This window comes from Terrapene carolina, unplaced genomic scaffold, assembly GCF_002925995.2.
Source record: "Terrapene carolina triunguis isolate 2854851 unplaced genomic scaffold, T_m_triunguis-2.0 Scaffold238, whole genome shotgun sequence".
In the NCBI taxonomy this organism is placed as follows: domain Eukaryota; kingdom Metazoa; phylum Chordata; order Testudines; family Emydidae; genus Terrapene; species Terrapene triunguis.
This window is the reverse complement of record NW_020664589.1, coordinates 13,724,691-13,745,096: the sequence shown is the minus strand read 5'-3', so window position 1 is coordinate 13,745,096 and position 20,406 is coordinate 13,724,691. Positions and strand designations below refer to the sequence as shown.

The 20,406-nt window shown below is 46.3% G+C and overlaps 1 protein-coding gene across 4 annotated transcripts in view; it reads left to right on the top strand.

Annotated features, from left to right (window-relative positions):
* KCNT1 (potassium sodium-activated channel subfamily T member 1) overlaps window positions 1-20,406 on the top strand; it is a 177,342-nt gene that overhangs the window by 130,941 nt on the left and 25,995 nt on the right. For 3 of the 4 annotated variants that reach the window (XM_026657291.1, XM_026657290.1, XM_026657289.1), the window contains 6 exons: window positions 437-545; window positions 3,198-3,306; window positions 6,416-6,565; window positions 6,891-7,129; window positions 15,899-16,115; window positions 19,380-19,485. In XM_026657291.1, coding sequence (XP_026513076.1) covers window positions 437-545; window positions 3,198-3,306; window positions 6,416-6,565; window positions 6,891-7,129; window positions 15,899-16,115; window positions 19,380-19,485 — 930 coding nt within the window. The remainder of the gene's footprint in view (window positions 1-436; window positions 546-3,197; window positions 3,307-6,415; window positions 6,566-6,890; window positions 7,130-15,898; window positions 16,116-19,379; window positions 19,486-20,406) is intronic. The other variant, XM_026657292.1, reaches the window with a different exon arrangement.

Here is a 20,406-nt window from a genome sequence, read left to right as displayed (position 1 = left end):
TCAGGCATATCTTCTCATCAGATCCCTGGGGCAGGTGGGCAGGTATGTAACCCTCTGTGCTGGTATTGGGATGACCCAGATTCCAACATGTACCTGTGTGTATGGCCTTTATCTGATTCTGTGTATATAGCAAATCAGTTACCGGTCTGGGATGCCAGGAGGTTAAGGCTGGGCTATTCAAAGGACCCCACAGGAAATCTGCAAATCCTAGACTGAACTCAGTTTATTTTTCCTGTTTCGCTTCCAGACTCCACATTTGTTCTGGAGGGGCAGCCTGGGAGGGTTGGGTGTTTGCAGTGAGCCTGCCTGTGCTTGTCTCTCTGTGATCACAAGGCACTATTGCTTGTGAATTAAGCCTAAAACATGGAAGTGCTGGAACCTACTGAGCTGCCGGAGGGATGCTTATAGCGTTGCTCTTGCCTTTCTCTTTCATCAGGACCATCAGACCATCCTGAGAGCCTGGGCTGTGAAGGATTTTGCTCCCAACTGCCCCCTCTACGTTCAGATTCTAAAGCCTGAAAACAAGTTTCATGTCAAGTTTGCTGGTGAGTTTGGTGTGAGCAGATGTGGGCCAGATCCACCTGCCTTACTCACGCCAGGAGCCCTGAGGGGAGACTTGTTGCTGAACACAGCCACCAATCTACAGATGTTCCCGAATATTCGCTGCTACTCGCCACCAATGGGTTCCCGCGTTTCTTCCAGCCACCAGTCTGAACCTCTCGCTGCCGGAGTTGCCACTGCCCTGGTGGCGTGATCTCCTCTAGTTTCTTGGTCCTTCTAGCAGATATCCATCCTCTGCCTGTCACAGCACAGGAATTAAATTTAATTAAAAAAAGAGCTCCGGAGGCGATCTGACAAGCCTAACTTCGGGACTGGGCAAATTGGTAGAAACTATATTAAGGGACAGAACTCACAGACACATCGATAAACACAATTTGTTGGAAGGAGCAATACGGCTTTTATAAAGAGAAATCACGCCTCACCGTTTTATTAAATTCTTTTCAAGGTATCAACAAGCATGAAGATAAGGGTGATCCAATCGATAAAATGTACTTGGATTTTTAGAAGGCCTGAGACAAGGTCCCTCACCAAAGGCTCTTAAGGAAACTAATTAGTCGTGGGAGAAGAGGGAAAGTCCTCTGGTGGATCAGTAACTGGTTAAAAGATAGGAAACAAAGGGTTAGGAATAAATGGTCGGGTGTTCTAATGCAGAGAGGTGAACAAGGGGTCCCCCAAGGCTCTGTACTGGGACCAGTCCTATTCAACATATTCATTAATGAGCTGGAAAATGGGGTGAAGAGGCAAAGTTTGCAGATGTTATAAAATTATTCATGGTAATTAAGTCCGAAGCTGACTGAAGAGAGGGATCTCACAAAACTGGGTGACTGGGCAGCAAAATGACAGATGAAATTCAACACTGATAAGGCAAACAGAAAGTTAGGAGCTATTAGGAAAGGGATAGAAAATAAGACGGAGAATATCATAATGCAGCTATATAAATTCATGGTGTGCCCTCACCTTGATTGCTGGGTCCAGTTCGAGTTGTTCCATCTCGAAAAGGACATAGTGGAACTGGAAGAAGTTCAGTAAAGGGCAACAAGATGATCAAGGGGATGGAACGACTTCTGTACAAAAAGAGACGGAAATGATTAAACTGTTCAGATTAGAAAGGAGACGCTTAAGGGGGCATATGCTAGAGGTCTATAAAATCATGAATAGTGTGGGAAAAGTGAATAAAGAAGTGTAATTTACCCATTCCCACAAAAGAAAAACCAGATGAAATAAATAGGCAGTGAGTTTAATAAAAAACAAGAGGAAGTACTTTTTCACACAAACGCACAATTAACCGGTGGAACTCATTGCCATGGGATGGGGCGATGGCCAAAAATATAACTGGGTTAAAAAAAAATAACTAGAGATGGTCGTAGAGGATAGGTCCATCAATGGCTATTAGCCAAGATGGCCAGGGATGCAACCCCATGCTTGGGGTGACCTTAAACCCCTTGACTGCCAGAAGCTGGGAGAAGAAGACGGGTGGATCACTCCAACTGCCCTGTTCTGTACACACCTCCTGAAGCTCCGGTTGGAGCCATTGTTGGAGACAGGATATCATGCTAGATAGACCTTTGGTCTGACCCACTATGACAGTTCTTATATTCCTAACAGCTAGTAATGCTAATGTGAGTCACGGACTTAGGTCACTGGCAGAATAGTCCCCCTGGGCCATTATGAGGTAGAGCAGAGGCTTATCTACCAACTCAAAATACAACCAAACTTTTAAACCTTGCCAAAAGTTTCTGAAAACCTTTTAAAAATGTAGTGTTTGTATTTTTAGGTATGGTCCTTGTCTTTTAAGTGTTTCCTGGGGAGTCTCCCAAAATGGGATTGTGGGTTCGACAGTGTTGTAAAGTACAGAACAGTTTAGAATCTGTGATCAGGGAAATTACAATGAAGTGAGAGAGCTTTTCTTATCTTCTGAGCGTTTGTTTATCCCCATGATAAACTTGCATAACTTGGATCGTGAATTCTGCCATCTCTCTGCCCTCAAATTACCATGTGGGACCAGTGGCAGGATTGGGCCTAAATTCAAATATGTTACCAGATTATTATTATTATTTTTTTGGACAATGATCAATTTTTTTCTGGAAAGAGACACTTGAGATTGAGTACTGGTCATTAGGCTGTCGGTGTGATACCTCGTCCTTCATAGAATGAATCTGGACCAGGCCCTGGGGTTTGAAATTCATCCCTCTCCCCTGACTCTGCCTTCGGGGGTGGAGGAGGGGGGTCTGGATTGGGTTCTGTTTACTTGGCAGGTTTCCATTCTGTGAATCTGTTTTTCCTCCCTGCACTTATTCTAATTTTCATTGCTCCACATGTGTCATCCAGGGTGGGTTTTTGATTAGTTGAAACCGTCTATGGTACGTACTGGAAACAAGATGTTTGAGTGTTTCCCTGCAGCCCCTTCTGTGCTTAATCAATCTGCCCTGACTTCATAGAGGCTGGAACATAAAACAAACGATCTCCAGCATCCTCAAATTGCTGTGCGTGCTGTGCACCCCCTCTCCCCAGCCTCCCATGCGTAGCAACTGGCTAGCTAGAAGATCAGCCATGGGACATTACCAGTTGTAGGAGGTGTGTAAATCAGAAAAATGAAAGTGATGCTCAGAGGGTAGTAATTGTCTTTTTCATTTCAGATCATGTGGTCTGCGAAGAAGAATGCAAATACGCCATGCTGGCTTTGAACTGCGTCTGCCCAGCAACCTCCACGCTCATCACCCTGCTGGTTCACACATCCAGGGGCCAGTGAGTGCTGGTGTTTTACTCATGAACTGTCTTCTGTTTGCTGGAATGTTTTTTGCACATTCTTCACTCTGGGTTGTCTTCTTAACATTTGCATTGGGTTAAAAATAGAGATTGGGCCTGAACTACAAAGTTTAGATCTGGATCTATATTAACTTAAATCTGCCTTGAGGGAAAGGATGCTCTTGTGTTAAAGGGACAGAGACTCAGGAGCTCTGGGGTCTATTCAAGGCTCTGCCACAGCCAACCCGTGTGACCATGGGCCTGTCACTTAGCCTCCTTGTGCCTTAGTTCCCCATCTGTCAAATGGGGACAGTAATGCATCCTTTCTCCCACCCTTTTCTAGTTAGATTGTATGTTCTTTGGGGCAGGGACTATCTCTTATGATATGTTTGTACAGCGTCTACCTGATCTTGGTTGGGATCTCTAGATGCTATCAGACTACCAATGATCAATAATAATTATAGCTCTGGCCGTGTATCTGATCACCTTCCCTCTGGCGCCTTGTGTCCTGGGCCTTGGTCCTGTCCCATCTCTAGTTAAAAAGCATAAATCTTACAAGAAAGAATAATACTTTTGAATGTCCTCTGTGACTCATTGAACTGGGACAGTGTCACTTGCCTTATGAGTACAGAAGTCACATAGCTGGAGCTGAAATCTGCACACATTTTATTTGGATCCAGCTTGAGAGGGGAACATTAGGTAATGAATGGTGGAACAGAGAGACCCAGATGGCTGGCAGGAAGTCATGGGTGTGGCAATCGTGTCTCAGCAAATGGCCACTCACAGACTCTGCGCCGTGCAGGGGGGATGACTTAAGGACTGGCACCGTTTGTTGCAGGCCCCAAACACCACTCAGAACTCGCCCACTAAATCCGGCAACTGAAATGAGACCAAAGTAAATGAGACCCACAGGAGAGTAGACTATTATGTGCCAGAGGCAGAGAATAGGAGGAACCGAGATGCACCAGTGCCCAAGGCCCCTGCAATGGCAGGGAAATGATAAAATGAGATATACCCAGATAATCCTCATGCTGCAGAGGAAGGTGAAAAAACCCCCAAGGTCCCTGCCAGTCTAACCTGGGGGGAAATTCCTTCCCGACCCCACATGTGGTGATCAGTTAGACCCTGAGCGTGTGAGCAAGAACCAGCTGGCCAAGCCCCTGAGAGAGAGAGAATGCTCAGAGCCACTTCAGAGCCTTGTTCCACACCGCCACCCCGGTCCAGTGTTCCACTTCCAGGCGTGATGTTTCAGAGGAAGGAGATTAAAATACCCTCCCAGAATACAGTGGGGAAGAAAATCCCTTCCTGACCCCGGCCAGTGGTCGGCTGAAGCTCCGCAGCAGAATCATAGAATCATAGAATATCAGGGTTGGAAGGGACCTCAGGAGGTCATCTAGTCCAGCCCCCTGCTCAAAGCAGGACCAACCCCAACTAAATCATCCCAGCCAGGGCTTTGTCAAGCCAGGCCTTAAAAACCTCTAAGGATGGAGATTCCACCACCTCCCTAGGTAACCCATTCCAGTGCTTCACCACCCTCCTAGTGAAATAGTGTTTCCTAATATCCAACCTAGACCTCCCCCACTGCAACTTGATATCATTGCTCCTTGTTCTGTCATCTGCCACCACTGAGAACAGTCTAGATCCATCCTCTTTGGAACCCCCCTTCAGGTAGTTGAAAGCAGCTACCAAATCCCCCCTCACTCTTCTCTTCTGCAGACTAAACAATCCCAGTTCCCTCAGCCTCTCCTCATAAGTCATGTGCCCCTGCCCCCTAATCATTTCTGTTGCCCTCCGCTGGACTCTTTCCAATTTTTCCACATCCTTCTTGTAGTGTGGGGCATACGTCATAACCCGGAAGGGAGCCCCAGGACGGTTGAGCCCTGCTCGCGCCGTTACAAGCAACCCCCTCATACGATTGCACTAAAACGTTTTAAAACTAATGATGTTGTTTGCCCCCCACAACTCCTAGAGGGCGGCTGTTCCAGAATCTCCCCCCTCTGATGGTTAGAAACCTTCTGCTAATTTCCAGCCTGAATTTGTTCCTGGCCAGTTTATATCCATTTACTCTGGTGTCAACATTGTCCTTTAGCTTCACTAGCTCTTCACCCGGCCTGGTATTTATGCCCCTAATGTATTTATACAGAGCAATCAGATCCCCTCTCAGCCTTCTTCTTTCCCATGAAATAGGAAGGCAGTTAAAATCCGAAATTAAAACGAGCCTGGAAAGCGCAGCAGGTTATTGATACACACAGCCATGATCTTAGTGCTGGTGGCTTAAAATGCAGCCTCATCTTTAAGAGCTCCTGTCATTCAGTGTCCCTTGTAATAACACCGTATAGAGCAGATCCTTCTCAGCTGGCAAGAATTGTCCTTTGAGGAGGATCTGGCCCGGAGGGTGTAGCTGTAGGGAGGCTGGAGTCCCTTCATTCTGTTGGGATCGGGAGGGGTGGGGTGATCTCCAGTGCTGAACCATGGAGATTTGTTACAACACGGAGAGGAGTCCTGCCACTGCTGCCTCCCCTCACCCTTTCCGACCCCATCGCTTAGCCCAGAGCGTGGGCCCTGTGGCCTGACCGGGGTATTTCTGTACTCCAAGGCCCTTCTGCTCAGGCACTTGTGAGACAGGATGACAGCGGAGCAAACTTTGGGTCTTCTTCAGTCATTCCAGGAGGCTGTTATCGGTAATCTGCATGACACATGGAGCAGTTGGGTCAGGGGGCAGAGGTGTTCAAATGCCCTTCACTTTAGTCCGGGGTGGCAAATACAGCACCACCTCTCGCTGCAGAGGGCCTGCCGAGCGTGACACTTTAGGCATGGATTTTGAAGGTGCAGGCTCATCAGTTCCCCCCTGCAATTCTCTTCCTGGCCACCAGCTTCCCCGATGACACATCCTTGGAAGGGCCCACCTGGACTGGCCCCATAATTCCCACAAGAATAGCTTTAACCTAAACAAGCTCCCCCACTTGCTATGGGCTCAGAAAGCATGCTAGCCTTCCAGCAAGGTGCCCAGATACCACAGTGATGGGGGGAATCCCTAGTGAGATCGCACTGTGGTGGTGGAGCTGAGCACAAGCCCTTACCAGGCAGGGTTCTGTTCCTCTGGTTACAGAGAAGGCCAGGAGTCCCCGGAGCAGTGGCAAAGGATGTACGGACGCTGCTCAGGCAACGAAGTGTACCACATCCGCATGGGGGACAGCAAGTTCTTCATGGAATACGAAGGGAAAAGCTTCACCTATGCTGCCTTCCACGCACACAAAAAGTGAGAGCCAGCCTGGTTCGGTACCTCGAAGCCCTGGCATGGGGATCCCTTGCAGCTTTTGGTACCGGTCTTACATGTCGCGGTCGTTTAACTCTCTTGGTAAATAGCGGGGCAGTGGGGACTGGATTAATCCAATTACCTCCAATATTGGTTTGGAAAGATACAAAGTGAGAGGAGAGTTTGCATTTGCTTCCGTTTTCCATGCGCTGGGTCAGTGACGCTGGTGTGACACGTTCGCTGAGGCCCGTGCAGTAGCTTTGCAAAAGAAACCAAGCGTCTTTTCTAGGGAGTGGCCTTGAATGTCCACATTGTACTTCTGCCTTAGGTATGGCGTCTGCTTGATCGGCATCAGGAGGGAAGAGAACAAGAGCATCCTGCTGAACCCTGGGCCGCGGCACATCATGACGGCGTCTGACACCTGCTTCTACATTAACATCACCAAGGAGGAGAACTCTGCCTTCATATTCAAGCAGGAGGAGAAGCAAAAGAAGAAAGGTTTTGCAGGGAGAGGGATCTATGACGGCCCATCCAGGCTGCCTGTTCACAGCATAATTGCAAGTATGGGTGAGTCCTTCTAGCCCTCCCAATGGAAGAGAGGAAAGCGACACAGCCTGTGTGAATGAGCAGAGTAATAATATCTCCCACACACCTCACTCTGTTCTTCATGGTGTTTGTTTGTTTTTTAACTCCTGTTGAGTCCACTGTGGGTAATTCCTTTTGTGGTAGAAAACCAGGCCCTCTGCTCAAAGGAGTTTTGTGAGTGGTAGATGTCTGGTAATGAGCACATGGCCCCATGGTGCTACTGGGATGTGAAACACCTTCACAGCTAAGCGTGAGTGCTTTGCCATCCTTTTTCTGCTGAACACAAATGACCCAGCGCCTCTGGGTTGGATGAAACCAGAAACTTCACCCAAGACCCAAACCCAAACCTGAATTTGAACTGTTGTGAAAGCTGGAAAAAGTCAGGCTACTTTCAGTGGTCTCAGAGAGTTCTGTCTAATGGTTAGAGTACAGAATGGGGAGTCAGGATTCCTGGCTTGTGCTCCTGCCTCTGCCAGTGATGTGCTGTGTGACCTTGGCCAAGTCACTTAACCTCTCTGACGTAGCTACACTGTTTGCTGGCAAAGACAATTTTTCACCTCCAGGACTGCTCTTCCATTGAGAGCAATAGAGGAGGCTGCAGGGTGGACAGGGCTCCAGTTGTGCTTGTGCATTTGTATCACCCTGTTGTCTAATCCTGCTCAGAGCCATACGTACGCTGTTGCTACACGGGTAGGAGCTGTATTGATGGAGAATTGTGGCTATGGAGTTTGCAAGCATGGGGTCTGGCTATGGAGTTTGCAGTTTCACCACCTATATAATGGGATAACACCACCTACCTTTTAGAGAGCTTGGGGCTTAGCTCATTTTGCAAAAAGCTTAAGTGCTAAGAGTGCATGCTATTAAGCATTTCCTGATTGTGCTAATTGCTAATAATTTCTAAGTAGTCATAACAACATGACAGATCCAGGATATTGTACTACTTCAGAATAGAGTAGGAACAAATGCTGCCCTGAGTTACACATTCATTGATTTCACTGGGAGCTCGGGGTGCAACTGGGCTTAGGAATGAATTGATCCTCTTACAGATCCAGGCTGCCAAGGAAACAGCAAGCTCTGTACAGTTCTGTTCCCTACGGTGATTACTGAACACTCTCCCTTTCTAAGTTACCAACGGCCCCGCGCTGCAGAAATAGCTGCTTTCCATGCGCTTCTGGATGACACTTCCCTTCCCCCCCCCTTGCTGTCTATTGTTCAGTAGCGGAAGAGTCACAGGGGAAAATAACTTTCTGCCATTTTCCCTCTGCAGGGAATCCAGCACCTTCCTTTTTGGTCTCTGGAGAAATGGAGCGAATTTCTCTTTGGCACATTTGTTTTAATCTGCACTGAAGGATCTCTTGTACTCTGCAGCGGTGCCGATGACAAATAAATAAGCCAGTAGCACTGGGCTCGTTGGCTTATTACAAGGAAAACAGAGGCAGGGGGGAAAAAACAATTAAAAATATTGCCAGCGATGGACTCCCACATGGCCCTTCGCACAGCAGATGTCTGTGTATTCACCCTTTTGAAACAGCTCAGACCACGTGCTGTCGAGCCGAAGGGAGCTCTTTTCTCTCCTCCTTTCGCACACGCTATTCCTGGTCTTCGGCTTCTGTCTCCAGACAAAGTCAATCCCGGAAGTGACTTCTTGAGCATTCAGGTGCCTACCTTTGGCAAAAGCAAGCAGCGTCGTGTCTTGGGGAGGGGACGCGCCATAACTGCACCTGCATCATTTCCCTGCCAGTGCAGGATGCTACGTGCTCTCGCTGGGAAAAGCAGTCGGTCCCCAACACACAGCGAAGTGAAGCTTGTCTTGCCAGGCACTTTGTTCCTATAGTAGGAGAGTGTAGAGAAAGGCCACTGGGCCAGAGCACTAGAATGGAGCTTTCCTGTTATTTCCCCTCGTGCACGACCGTTGGTTTTTAAATTGCTCTTAGCAGCGAAATGCCACAAGCAGGTTATTAAAGTGTTTTATGTTTCTGTCGTGCCCTGGCTCACGGCGATTTCATAGCCCCCCTGAGTGCTGGGAAAAGCTGCAAGGCTTGGGGAGAGGGTTTGATGCATGGGCTCTCTGTCTTCCACACCCCGGAGAGACAGAAATCCGGGAGGCGGCCCCGTGTTTAACCTTCCTAGCTCCGGAGAAGGGGCCGCAGGGGATACTTAGGGCCATCTTGTCCCCTCTGCAGCAGCTCCCCGTGCTCTACAAAGATCCCTCTGTGGGTGCATGGTGGGCATTAGGAAGGGTGGATCCAGGGACCAGCTTCTCTAGAAGGCATTGTGGCCAGCTGCCCCGGGACACATCCATTGGGAGTTAATGCTGCGACCAGCAGACGCTGCTACTGTACTGCCACAAGAGACCCCTCCAATGGCAGCCTGGCTCCTGCTGGAGCCTCATTGCCAGGGGAGTGGGGGCCCAAGCACTAGCAAGGAGAGGTAGCCATTCCAGGTGGGAGCGGTCCATTACTTCTACCTCTATCCCCTGTCTCATGAGTCCCTAGGATCTGCCGGGTTGGAAGGCCATGTGCCCCCTCCCCTACAGGCCTCGTGTGCGGGAGCGCTGGCTTCCCAGAGCTGTCCCTTTCAGGAGGGTTCGACCAAACCCGTGGTAACGTCTGTGCCTGGCCTGCCTTGCTTGTGAAGTGCTCGAACATGCCCGGGAGAGACTGGAGTTGCTGCAGCACAGGATATTTATGAGGCAGGTATTAGTTTGCCTCGGATGTATTTCTACTGGGACGGGGTCATTGCTCTGCACAGTAAATAGGATTTGCAGTGGGACAAAGGGATTGCGCTGTGGTACTGTGTGAATCGGTCGCAGAGATCTCAGCAGCAGCAGCAGCGAGCAGACGGGAATGCCTGCTCTCGCTTCACAGCATGGGCGTGTACCTGGCCTGCGTTTTGGCTACTCCCCGTACTTGGCCTGTGAGGTGCTCTCCTGCTCTGCCATTATTGCAAAGGGGCTAGACAGCAGCTTTTCAGCAGTTCCCTGTAGCCCTCTGGTTTTAGGCTGTCCCTCCATATTTCACTGCCTAATTCCAGGGCTTATAGTAACGAAGTTCCACTCGTTTGCTGCGGAAAGCAGTGAGGCTCTGTCACTAATGGCTTTTTAACCTCATGGCATGAGCGGGCTAAGCTGTATTTGCTATGATTCATCCTCCTGCCTGGTCTCTGTGAGCTATAACCTTGCCAGCAAAATTCATCACTAAGTACTATATTGAATTATTCCCAACGAAAAAGGCTTGGCTGGATCGACCTCTCCTAGCTGTAACAAAATGATGGCAAGAGAAAGTATTTTTGTTCTGGGTTTGCACAGCCCTGAGCACAATGGGGTCCTTCCCCATGACTGGGGCTCTCAGGTGATACATACAACTATAAATAAAAAGAATAACAAGGGTAGGGTGCCCATGGCTTTACCCACCTAGCTCTCTGCACGCAGCTGACCCGAACGTTCCCTCCTAGGATTCTATTCCCGACCCAGCCACTGTCTGGGTTTCCTCATCTGACTTGCTACCACACAACATTTTGGTTAATAAACTAGAGCGATACAGAATCTACATGGCACACATTAAATGGATTAAATGCTGGCTCATTGACAGGTCTCAAAATGTAATTGTAACCAGGCAATCAGGGTGGACCAGGTGTGTTTTCAGTGGGGTCCCACAGGAATCGGTTCTAGGTCCTACTCTATTTAACTTTTTTTTTTTCCCACCGACTGGAAGAAAACATAAACTCATCACTGTTAAAGTTTGCAGATGACACAAAAATTTGGAGAGTTAGATAATGGAGAGGACAGGCATCAGACACAGGGTGAAGTAGTCTCTTGGGTCTGGTCTATACTACCCGCCTGAATCGGCGGGTAGAAATCGACCTCTCGGGGATCGATTTATCGCGTCCCGTTGGGACGCGACAATCGATCCCCGAATCGGCGCTCTAACTCCACCAGGGGAGGTGGTAGTAAGCGCCGCCGACAAAAAGCCGCAGAAGTCGATTTTGCCGCCGTCCTCACAACGGGGTAAGTCGGCTGTGATACGTCGAATTCAGCTACGCTATTCACGTAGCTGAATTTGCGTATCTTAAATCGACTCCCCCCTGTAGTGTAGATGTAGCCTTGGTAAACTGGGCACAAAGGAACAATCTGTGGTTTAATACAGCCACGTGTGAATACAGACATCTAGGAACAAAGAGCGTCGATCATACTTCCCCGATGGGGGCTCTATCCTGGGATAAGGACTTGGGGGTCAAGGTGGGTAATCAGCTGAACATGAGCTCCCAGTGTGATGCTGAGGCCAAAATAGCTGGAGTACTCCTTGACTGCATAAACAAGGGACGATTGAGTAGGAGTAGAGAGGTTTTTCACCTGTATTTGGCACTGATGCAACCGCTACTGGATTTCTGGGTCCAGTTCTGGCGTCCACAGTTCGAGAAGTTTGTTGATAAATTGCCGAGATGTTCAGAGAAGAGGTACAAGCATCACTAAAGGATTGGAAAACGTGCCTTATAGTGATAAGACTCAAGGAGCTCAAGTATTTAGTTTAACAAAGAGAAGGTTCAGGGGTGACTTGCTCACAGTCTATGAGTACCTACACAGGGAACAAATATTTGATAATGGGCTCTTCAGTCTAACAGGCAAAGGATGCCATAAAAAGATCCAATGGAAGCTGAAGCTAGACAAGTTCAGGCTGGAAAGCAGGCAGTGGGAGTCATTAACAATGAGAGTAATTAACCATTTTCAACAACTTACCAAGGGTCATGGTGGAGTCTCCATCACTGGCAATTTTAAAATCAAGATTGGATGTTTTTCTAAAAGATCTGCTCTAGGTCAAACAGGAATTATTGTGGGGAAGTGCTCGGGCCTGTGCAATAGAGCGCAGACTAAATGATCACAGTGGGCCTCTTGGGCCTTGGAACCTACGACTGTAAAACAGGGATAACGCTACTTCTCCCCCTCTAGCTTCTCGGATGGAAAATACTCCCTGCAAATGCTAAGTGGTGTTACTGCCCAGCCCGTCCATTAGCATTAAAGTTACTTGCTCCCAGAAATACCCCAGGCCTTGGACAGAAGAATAGGCTCTATTGTCTGCATTTTAAATCCTGTTTATCTTGCATAACTTGGCAAATGGCGCAGGTCGCTCTGAAGTGCATGATGCACTTTCTCCAAAATACCATGAAACATTATTTCCAGCTTCTCTCTGGGCAGCCTGAAATGGGGGGTTTGTCAGGAGAAGCCCAGGCACAACAGGAGACTGTATTTCAGACAAATCATTTATCCATTTACACTCAAGAGCATAAACTTGCAAAGATTCTCCCAGCAGCAAGACACAAAGCTCCTCGCTGAACAGCACTGGCTGATGTTCTTGTTACTTTGCTTGTTCTCAGTGGGAGCTTTTTCAAAAGTCAGATGAGAGATAGATAGAAATTATATTCTGCAAGTAGGTCACTCAGCATTCAGCTAGTTGGCTAGCAACGAGGGGGAGCGAGCCGAACTCCTGCACTTTGTTCACCGTGGCATTCACCGCTTTTGTAGCTATTTAAAAATATTTGCGTTTGACGCAGATTCATGAAAAGCCGATGGTCACGATTTCCAAAAGTGACTGCTGAGTTTGAGTTTCCAACTCAATACACCTTAAAAGCACCTGATCTTCGGAAAGCGCTGAGCACCCCCTCCCTCTGAAAATCAGGCCCCTGTTAGGGGTCTCAAGCTGGGCACCCAAAGAATGAAGGAACCCAGAATCACTTCTGAACATCCTGGCCCAAGTAGGTAGGAGAAAAGAGGTGGGATTTTTTCGAGGAAGTGAGGAAGAAAAGTGCCCAAGTCCCATTGAAAGTCATTGGGTGCCTAATTCTCTTATGTGGGCTGAAAATCCCACCCAGACTCTCCATTTTGAATATTTAATGAGATGGCAACACTCAAGAGCAATGTTCTGGCCTTGCTTTGTCCTGGCTTTGCATGTTTTGGCACCACATGTTGAGCCACATTTATTTTACAGCATGGATGGAGCCGACAGGGGTTTTAATGGGCAGGGAAGAGGAGCAAGCACTGAGCTGGAGGTGCATTGTCTTTGTGAGACAGCAGGAGGCTATGAATCAGTGAGGTTAACAGCTCCCCGCTGCTATGAATTACAGCTTGGGAAAGAGAAAGATTCATGAAGGTAAAGCTGAAAGAGTTAAGAAAAATAATCCTTGCGTTCTCTGGACAAACGCTGCTCTTAAGAGCCAAGGGTGGAGAGCGAGGGATGAGCCAGGGATGATGGTGTTAATAATACCGCTCCGAAAATCTTTAGGCCCTTCCATCGGCAGATTGCACCATGTTTTACGAATGTGAACTAATCGTCTGAACTCACAACAACCCATGATCGTGGTAAGAGGGATGTGTTGATAGCAGTGCTTTAGCCACCACCAAGATGCAGCTCCATGTGGGCTGCAAGGTGATAGAAACGGCCTCTCCTATAGAAGGTTTCCAGGATACCTAGATCAGTGTAGCTGTGGCACTGTACACATTGTAGAGTAGGCCTAAATCTCCTTTCCAGCTACTGACTACATCCAACCCACTCAAGCTATTATGGAGATACACAACTAGGTTTTTACTGGCCATTTGGAAAGATACAAAGTGGTTCCACTTAAACATAAAAGGATATGAGACATATTAGTCTGGCGTGGGTATTTTACCGGTGACTTCTCATTGTATTTTTTAAATTCCCAGGTGTCTGACATTTTCATTTGACTATGACTAATCCATGGGTTTAAAACAAAAATCCTTTTTCCAGTCATTCTTGTAATATTCTCCTTGGATCCATGCTCCGGTTTCTATTGTGGCCAAAACTGTACCCACATTTTAACAAGAACTTGGACATAGTTTAGTGAATGTGGAACTTATTTCTGAATGCAAGAAAATGAGCGGTTTGAAACATTTTTTTCTTTTAATCTCAAATGTTTGAGGATTCTTTGGTGAGGAATGTCGGTGGCAAGGGTGTAATTCGTAAGTGTGTAAGGGATTTAAGAGACTTGAAGTTCAGTAGGACTTGCGCTCCTAAATCCCTCAGTGTTTCTGATAATCTCTCCCATGAAAAACAGTATGGTAACCAAAAGCCTCGTAGTTCTACAGCTAAGACTTTTCAGAAAAAGAAAAGCGCAGACTATTCTTTATAGTTAAGGCTACGTTTTAGTCACAGGTAGTAAACGTCATGGACAGGTCATGGGCAGTAAACAAAAATTCACAGCCCGTGACCTGTCCATGACTTTTACTATCTACCCCCAACTAAAACTTGGGTGGGGGCCCGTGGGTGCTCTGGGGGGTGTGGAATCCGTAACTTCCATGACCTCCGTGACAGACTCGCAGGCTTAGTTATAGCCCATAATGCCAGTGGCTGCTTGCTCCGTTGTGGGGTCACTGCTTTCAGCATTCAAAAAGAGCATAAGATCTGCTGATGAGCTGCTTGGAAACCAGGCCACGTGAGGAGGGGAGCAGCTGCCACGCGGGGATATTTTCACATTGTATGTTATGATGTGATTTTTCTGCACCAAGCTTTTAGGACTCCAGAATGTTCGTAAGCAGCAAAATACTTGCTATAGCAACTGTGCAAGCAAGCAGAATGTTCCCATTTTTGAAACTATGGGAGACAGTGGTTGCCCTCAGATGTTCCAGTCAAATATGGGTTATTTTGAGTTCAAATATAGTCAGAAAATGTATTGTGCTATCCGGGGAATTCAGTGAGTTGGAATAATAGCAATTAGAATCACAAATAAGAACGGGTCGAATTGAGGGAAGACGTTACCCCTCTTAAACCCTCCCAAAATCCAGCTCTGTCCCTGTGACATGCCAAAATGAGACTTCCCTCACAAGAGAGCTCCATAATCTGATCATCCCTTGCCTGTCCTGTGAGCTCTGCCGAGCAATGAAATTGTTCATTAGTGTGTTTACATGTTTATTGTTTGGCTTCAGAGTCAATGTCCCCTTGGAATTGAATAGCATAAGCTCAGGTATAAATGTTCTCCACATTTTCAGAATGGGTTAGTTCAAGTTTTGTCAGATATTGTTCTCCAAGATTTTTATAAATCAGACCAATTTTATAAATTCCCAATGAAGGATTGAAATCTTGCCTGTCGAGGGCTTTGGATGTCATTGTGAATATGTCAGAACGCCTGAGAAGTGCAAATATTTCCCAGCCGTACAGTGAAGGGGGCACCTTGTATATCGATCATTACCCTGATGAACACAGATTCAGTTTTGCTCTATCGCAAACCTCTGTCAGTACAAGGGTCCAATCCTGCAAGGTTCTGAGCACTCTGGCCCCGATCCAAAACACGTAAGTACATGCTTAGCTTTACGAGTGCAAGCAGTCCTATTGATACAGCAGAGCTAGTGAAAGTTCCCGTCTTGTGTCTGGGATATAAGTATTTGGCTACCCTTTATATCAAAGTTCCATTTATAAATTATTAATAGCTGTCTTAATAAAGAGGTAACCAATTTTTATAGAGTCTAATGGGTCAATAGGTTGCTTAGAACCATCTGCAACACCTTATGCTGATGTGCTTAGAACCATCTGGTAATATGTCCTACTGATGTCTGTAACATGCTTATACCATCTATTCATCATTTACTAGCTGATTTTGTAGACTGTTTATAAATAGAACCGTAATACAAAGTGTAACTGGACGTTCTTCCTGTTCTTTCTTCCCCACAGTGCCATTGCATAAGACACTGGACAGAATCATTATTTATTGCTATTTATATTGTCCTTCCTCCCTCTTCCTTTCCAGGTACAGTAGCCATGGACCTGCAGAACACGGAATGTCGCCCTGTTAACAGCAGCAAGCTGACCCTGCCATCGGAAAATGGATCGGGTAACAGACGGCCCAGCATTGCCCCGGTCCTAGAGCTAGCAGACAGCTCCTCCCTCCTGCCCTGTGATCTGCTCAGCGACCAGTCAGAAGATGAGATGACGCAGTCAGATGACGAAGGACTTACTGTTGTAGAGTGAGTTGCCATTTGAGAGCATCATCTCTTAATGTTAGTGTCACTGCATCAGGATAAGCAATCAGCTCTGTGTGGCTTGGGATTTTCAAAAGACTTTAAGGGGGCTTCTGTGTCCAATTACCATCGTCTTTCAACTAACTCCATTATTATTATTATTATTATGTCATGATTTATATTGTGGTAGTGAGTAAAGAGTCCTGATCATGAATCAGGATGGTGGTGGTTGTAGAAACACAGGCCAAAAATGGCACCTGCCTGAAATTGCTTACAATCTAAGTACCGTAGGTTCCTTTGAAAACCCAGCTGTGATGTTAAAAGTTGGTGAGCTTGCTACGATTATTATTTACTTATTTCTATTGGGATAACCTCTTATTGCACCTACCTAAGCAAGCTGCACTTCTGAGCTGGGCTTTGAGTTGATACAATGAGACATCTCTCAACAATTGGCAATAAATACACATTCTTTGCGGTTTTTATAAATCCATCTGGGTTTAACATAACCCTGTCTCTAAATCTAATAACAGTTACCATTTATCTTGTCTCTTCCATCTTCAAAGCACTGGGCACACATGTATTCAGCTAAATCTCAATTTAATTGAATTAAAGATTCTCTCTAAAAAAAAAAGTTTGAGAGATGCAGAAATTGCTGGAAATTGAACATAGTTGTAAGCCTATGTTAGAGCAACAGTAAATACTGCAGGTTGTTCAAAAGAAGAGAGAGGTTTAGAAAGATAGGAATGACCAGACTGGCTCAGATCAGTGGCCTGCTTCTGACAGTGGTCTGCACCAGTTGTTTCAGAGAAAGGTGCAAGAAGCCTTGCAGAAGGCAGTTATTCAAAGAAGGAAATATTTGTGGTGCATAAACTATATTTGAGCTATAAAAGCACCAAGTTGCAATTTTTGAGCGTGCATCTTTAAAAGCAAAGATCCTGCGCTGAAGGGTGTTACTCTGTATGATGCCATCGGGTAATTCGATCAACCCCAGGGTGGCAAGGAAAAGGAATGAGGAATCGTGCCTAGACAGGCCCTCGCTAAAATACAGTCATACAGTCCTGCCTAACTGGATTGGAGTTATGGAACAATAAAATCAGATATAAGGGAATTTGCGATCTGAGCTGTGTTCTGTGCGGTTTTTCTTTTTCATCAAGGGACACCTCAGTTAAATGTACAGCAGTAAAATGATCTCATGTTGCAGCTGCTTGAATAATAGAAATTAGGGGTGGAGGAGACCTAAGAGGTAGGATGTCTCCTCCAACTCATAGCCAGTGCACCATTGTTCCCCACTGTGTATTGTTGAATGTTTTCTCTGATTTAGTTCAGGTGACCCGGGCAGTGGTTTTTCTATCACTTCTCTTGGGTCACCATTCCAAAGTCTAATGTCTTGGCTACACTGAGGATTTGCCACCATCCCAGCCTGAGTTAAGCTCCACCAGTATAAAGTGCCGCTTTCCTGGTTTGCACTAGGAGTTTGTACTAGTGCAGTGACGGCAGTGACTGAAGGCAGGAATCGGAGGTAGGGAAGACGAAGCCCAATGAGCTTCAACATTAGGGAATTTTTCCTGCTATCCAGACTAAATTTTCCTTTGGCCAATTTTTCTCATGACTCCTACTTATATACTTCAGCAGTTAATTTACACCTGTATGAAACACACCAAGAAAGCATTAGTCTGCCCTGGGATGGACAAAGGGAGAGTAGTGATCCCGCTCAGCCTTGAATCAGGGACTTTCTCAGGTGAGGCGCCCCTGGCTGTTGCCTGCAGACGCTGTAACAAAGCATCTGTCTTTTGTTTATTACTGATAAGCTACAGGCACGAGAGTTGAACAGTTAATCACTGTTTTGTATGCACAGCCCCTGGTGCCATGGGGCTTTGTTCCCGACTGAGGCCACTGGGCACTACCATAATATGAACGTTAAATAATACTATTGATAGCACATTGCTAAGGCCTTGATCTTGGTCCTGTTAAAATCAGTGGGACTTTTGACTTCCAAGAGAGCAAGGCCAGTATTGAAGTGCAATGCAGGAATCACCAGCGAGAACCGAAAAAGGTCCTCAGATCTGTGCTGTCTATTAAGATAGCCAGCAGGGCTCATCTTGGTATTTCGCCTTTTCCAGTGGAGTGGAAGAACAAACCCAATGAAATTATTTTACCCTTCACTAAAATCCCGTTTGCATAAATTAACCTCCCGTTAATAGTTTTTACTCTGCTTCTGCTATATTGCTGTGGAAACTGTGATTGAATGTTATCCGCAGTGACCTGCTGAGCCGAGCAGAAATTATGTCAACGATTGTTATGTTAATAAAATGGTGCTGGAGCAACACCATGTGGTCAGTTCAGTATGTTCAAAACATTAACTTCTCAGACACTGACGGTGAAGCAGTTTTGCCTAATTCACAGTTCCTTGCTTGCTGTTTTTTGGACAAGCTTCCCTTGATCTCTGAATAAGTCACGCTGAGCTAGAAGCACTTTGTGGGCTAAGGAGAATTTTCCCACCAGATCCCTTTCCTCTGCTACCTCCGGGGCAGTGAAGGGATTGTATTCGGCATTCTCCATCATTAGGGAAATAAAATGTTGATTCCAGCTGTAAAAATATTCATTTAAAGTAGCAGTCGGCATTGCATTCATTTGTGACATGGCTTTAATAAATCGTGTGTGTTTGTGTGTGTGTGTGTGTTGGTTCTTACAAGATAAACAATTTGTGCAGATGCGTGTGTCCACGCTCACACAAATTTATCTGGCTTATAATTTAACGTATACTTTTAATTACTTTGTAAGCTAAAAGCTTTCTATTCCTTCCGTTATATCAGAAACACAAATTACAGTATGTCCAGGATGTTTTAAAAAAAACCCACCTACAAATGTGCTGTGAGATTGTGAATCTGAATCGGTCTTGGAACGCTCTGCCATTCTGTGATGTTTAGATTTAAGATGTAGGTTCAGGCCCATTGCTGTTAAAAGTTGCTAGATGTCTTTATCTTCCACAGTCTGCTTAGTTCTCTGGCTGTCCATGAGAACAAAGACTTTAAAAGGTATTTCCGGAGCCTGGGCATGGCAAAAGTATTTTCAAAGAAACTTATCTTGAAAAATTCCCAGGCTGTTTTGGAAGAATTTATAAAACATCCTTAGTGTGATCTGCATAAACCCATGAGGTTCCAGTGTTTCTAAACAGTCTGTGTATGGACAAATGTGTTTGCCAGGGCAAATAAGTGTTCCTTGTGTGTGAAAAATATACATGTGCCCTGATGCATGTTGTCTCCTCTGCAGATATGTGAAAGGCTACCCCCCGAACTCGCCCTATATTGGGAGTTCTCCCACTTTGTGCCACCTTCTACCTGTAAAAGCCCCTTTCTGCTGCTTGAGGTTGGACAAGGTAAGAGGCTGCTGTGACAGTATTTAAAGGTTCCAGTGATGTTATTTGCACTTGCATTTGTGGCAGGGGCTTGAAGCATGTTGCTAAGGTAGGGCAGCATTATTCCCCCCAGTGGTGAGAACACAAGCCTGGGACTTCGGAGACCAGGGGTCAGCTCCACCACAGATTTTGTATGTGATCTTGGGCAAGTCACTAAATCTGTGTATCAACTCCCCATCTGTAAAATGGGGCCATTAGTATTTTCCCTAGTCCCAGGAGTGGAATGAGGATAAATACATTAAAGATTGTGAGGAGATCAATACAGCTATGGGGGCCATATATGCACCTTAGATAGACAGAAGTGCAGTTACACTGGGTCAGTGATAGGGATGAGAATAGACCCTACATCTGCACATAGCCCTGTGCGTTAGCACTGGACCATGCTGCTGGTTGGAGTTGTACGAAGCACGCAGCATGTCTCTTCGGTGGCTTCAGGGGGAATAGATGTAATGCTTACTTGGGAAAACGAGAATGTGAAAACACCTGCTTTTTGGCAGCAGCTCAAACGTGCCAGGCCAGTCCTGTGCAGATCCCGTGCAGCAGAATGAGTCATGCAGGAGATGTGATATGTCGACTGGTGGTTACTTCGTGGCTTTGTAAAGCGTGTTTGCTTTCCTCGCACTGTTATCTGTGAGGGGCTGGAAACATTTTATTGAAAAGATGCAGGAACGTCTCTAGTTTTCTGGGGTAAACTTTTCCTTTTAAGCAATAATTACAGGGCTTTGTACAACCGGGTGGCTGTTTTCTGTGTATTGCACCTTGAAGTTCCCAGGAGATTGGTGTCTTCAGTGGCAGCTGCCATTTTGCGAGGCAGGATGAGGCAGCTTGTTACAGAGCAGACACTGTGCTCACTCCCAGTGAGACTTTACTTTTGTTCTTCCT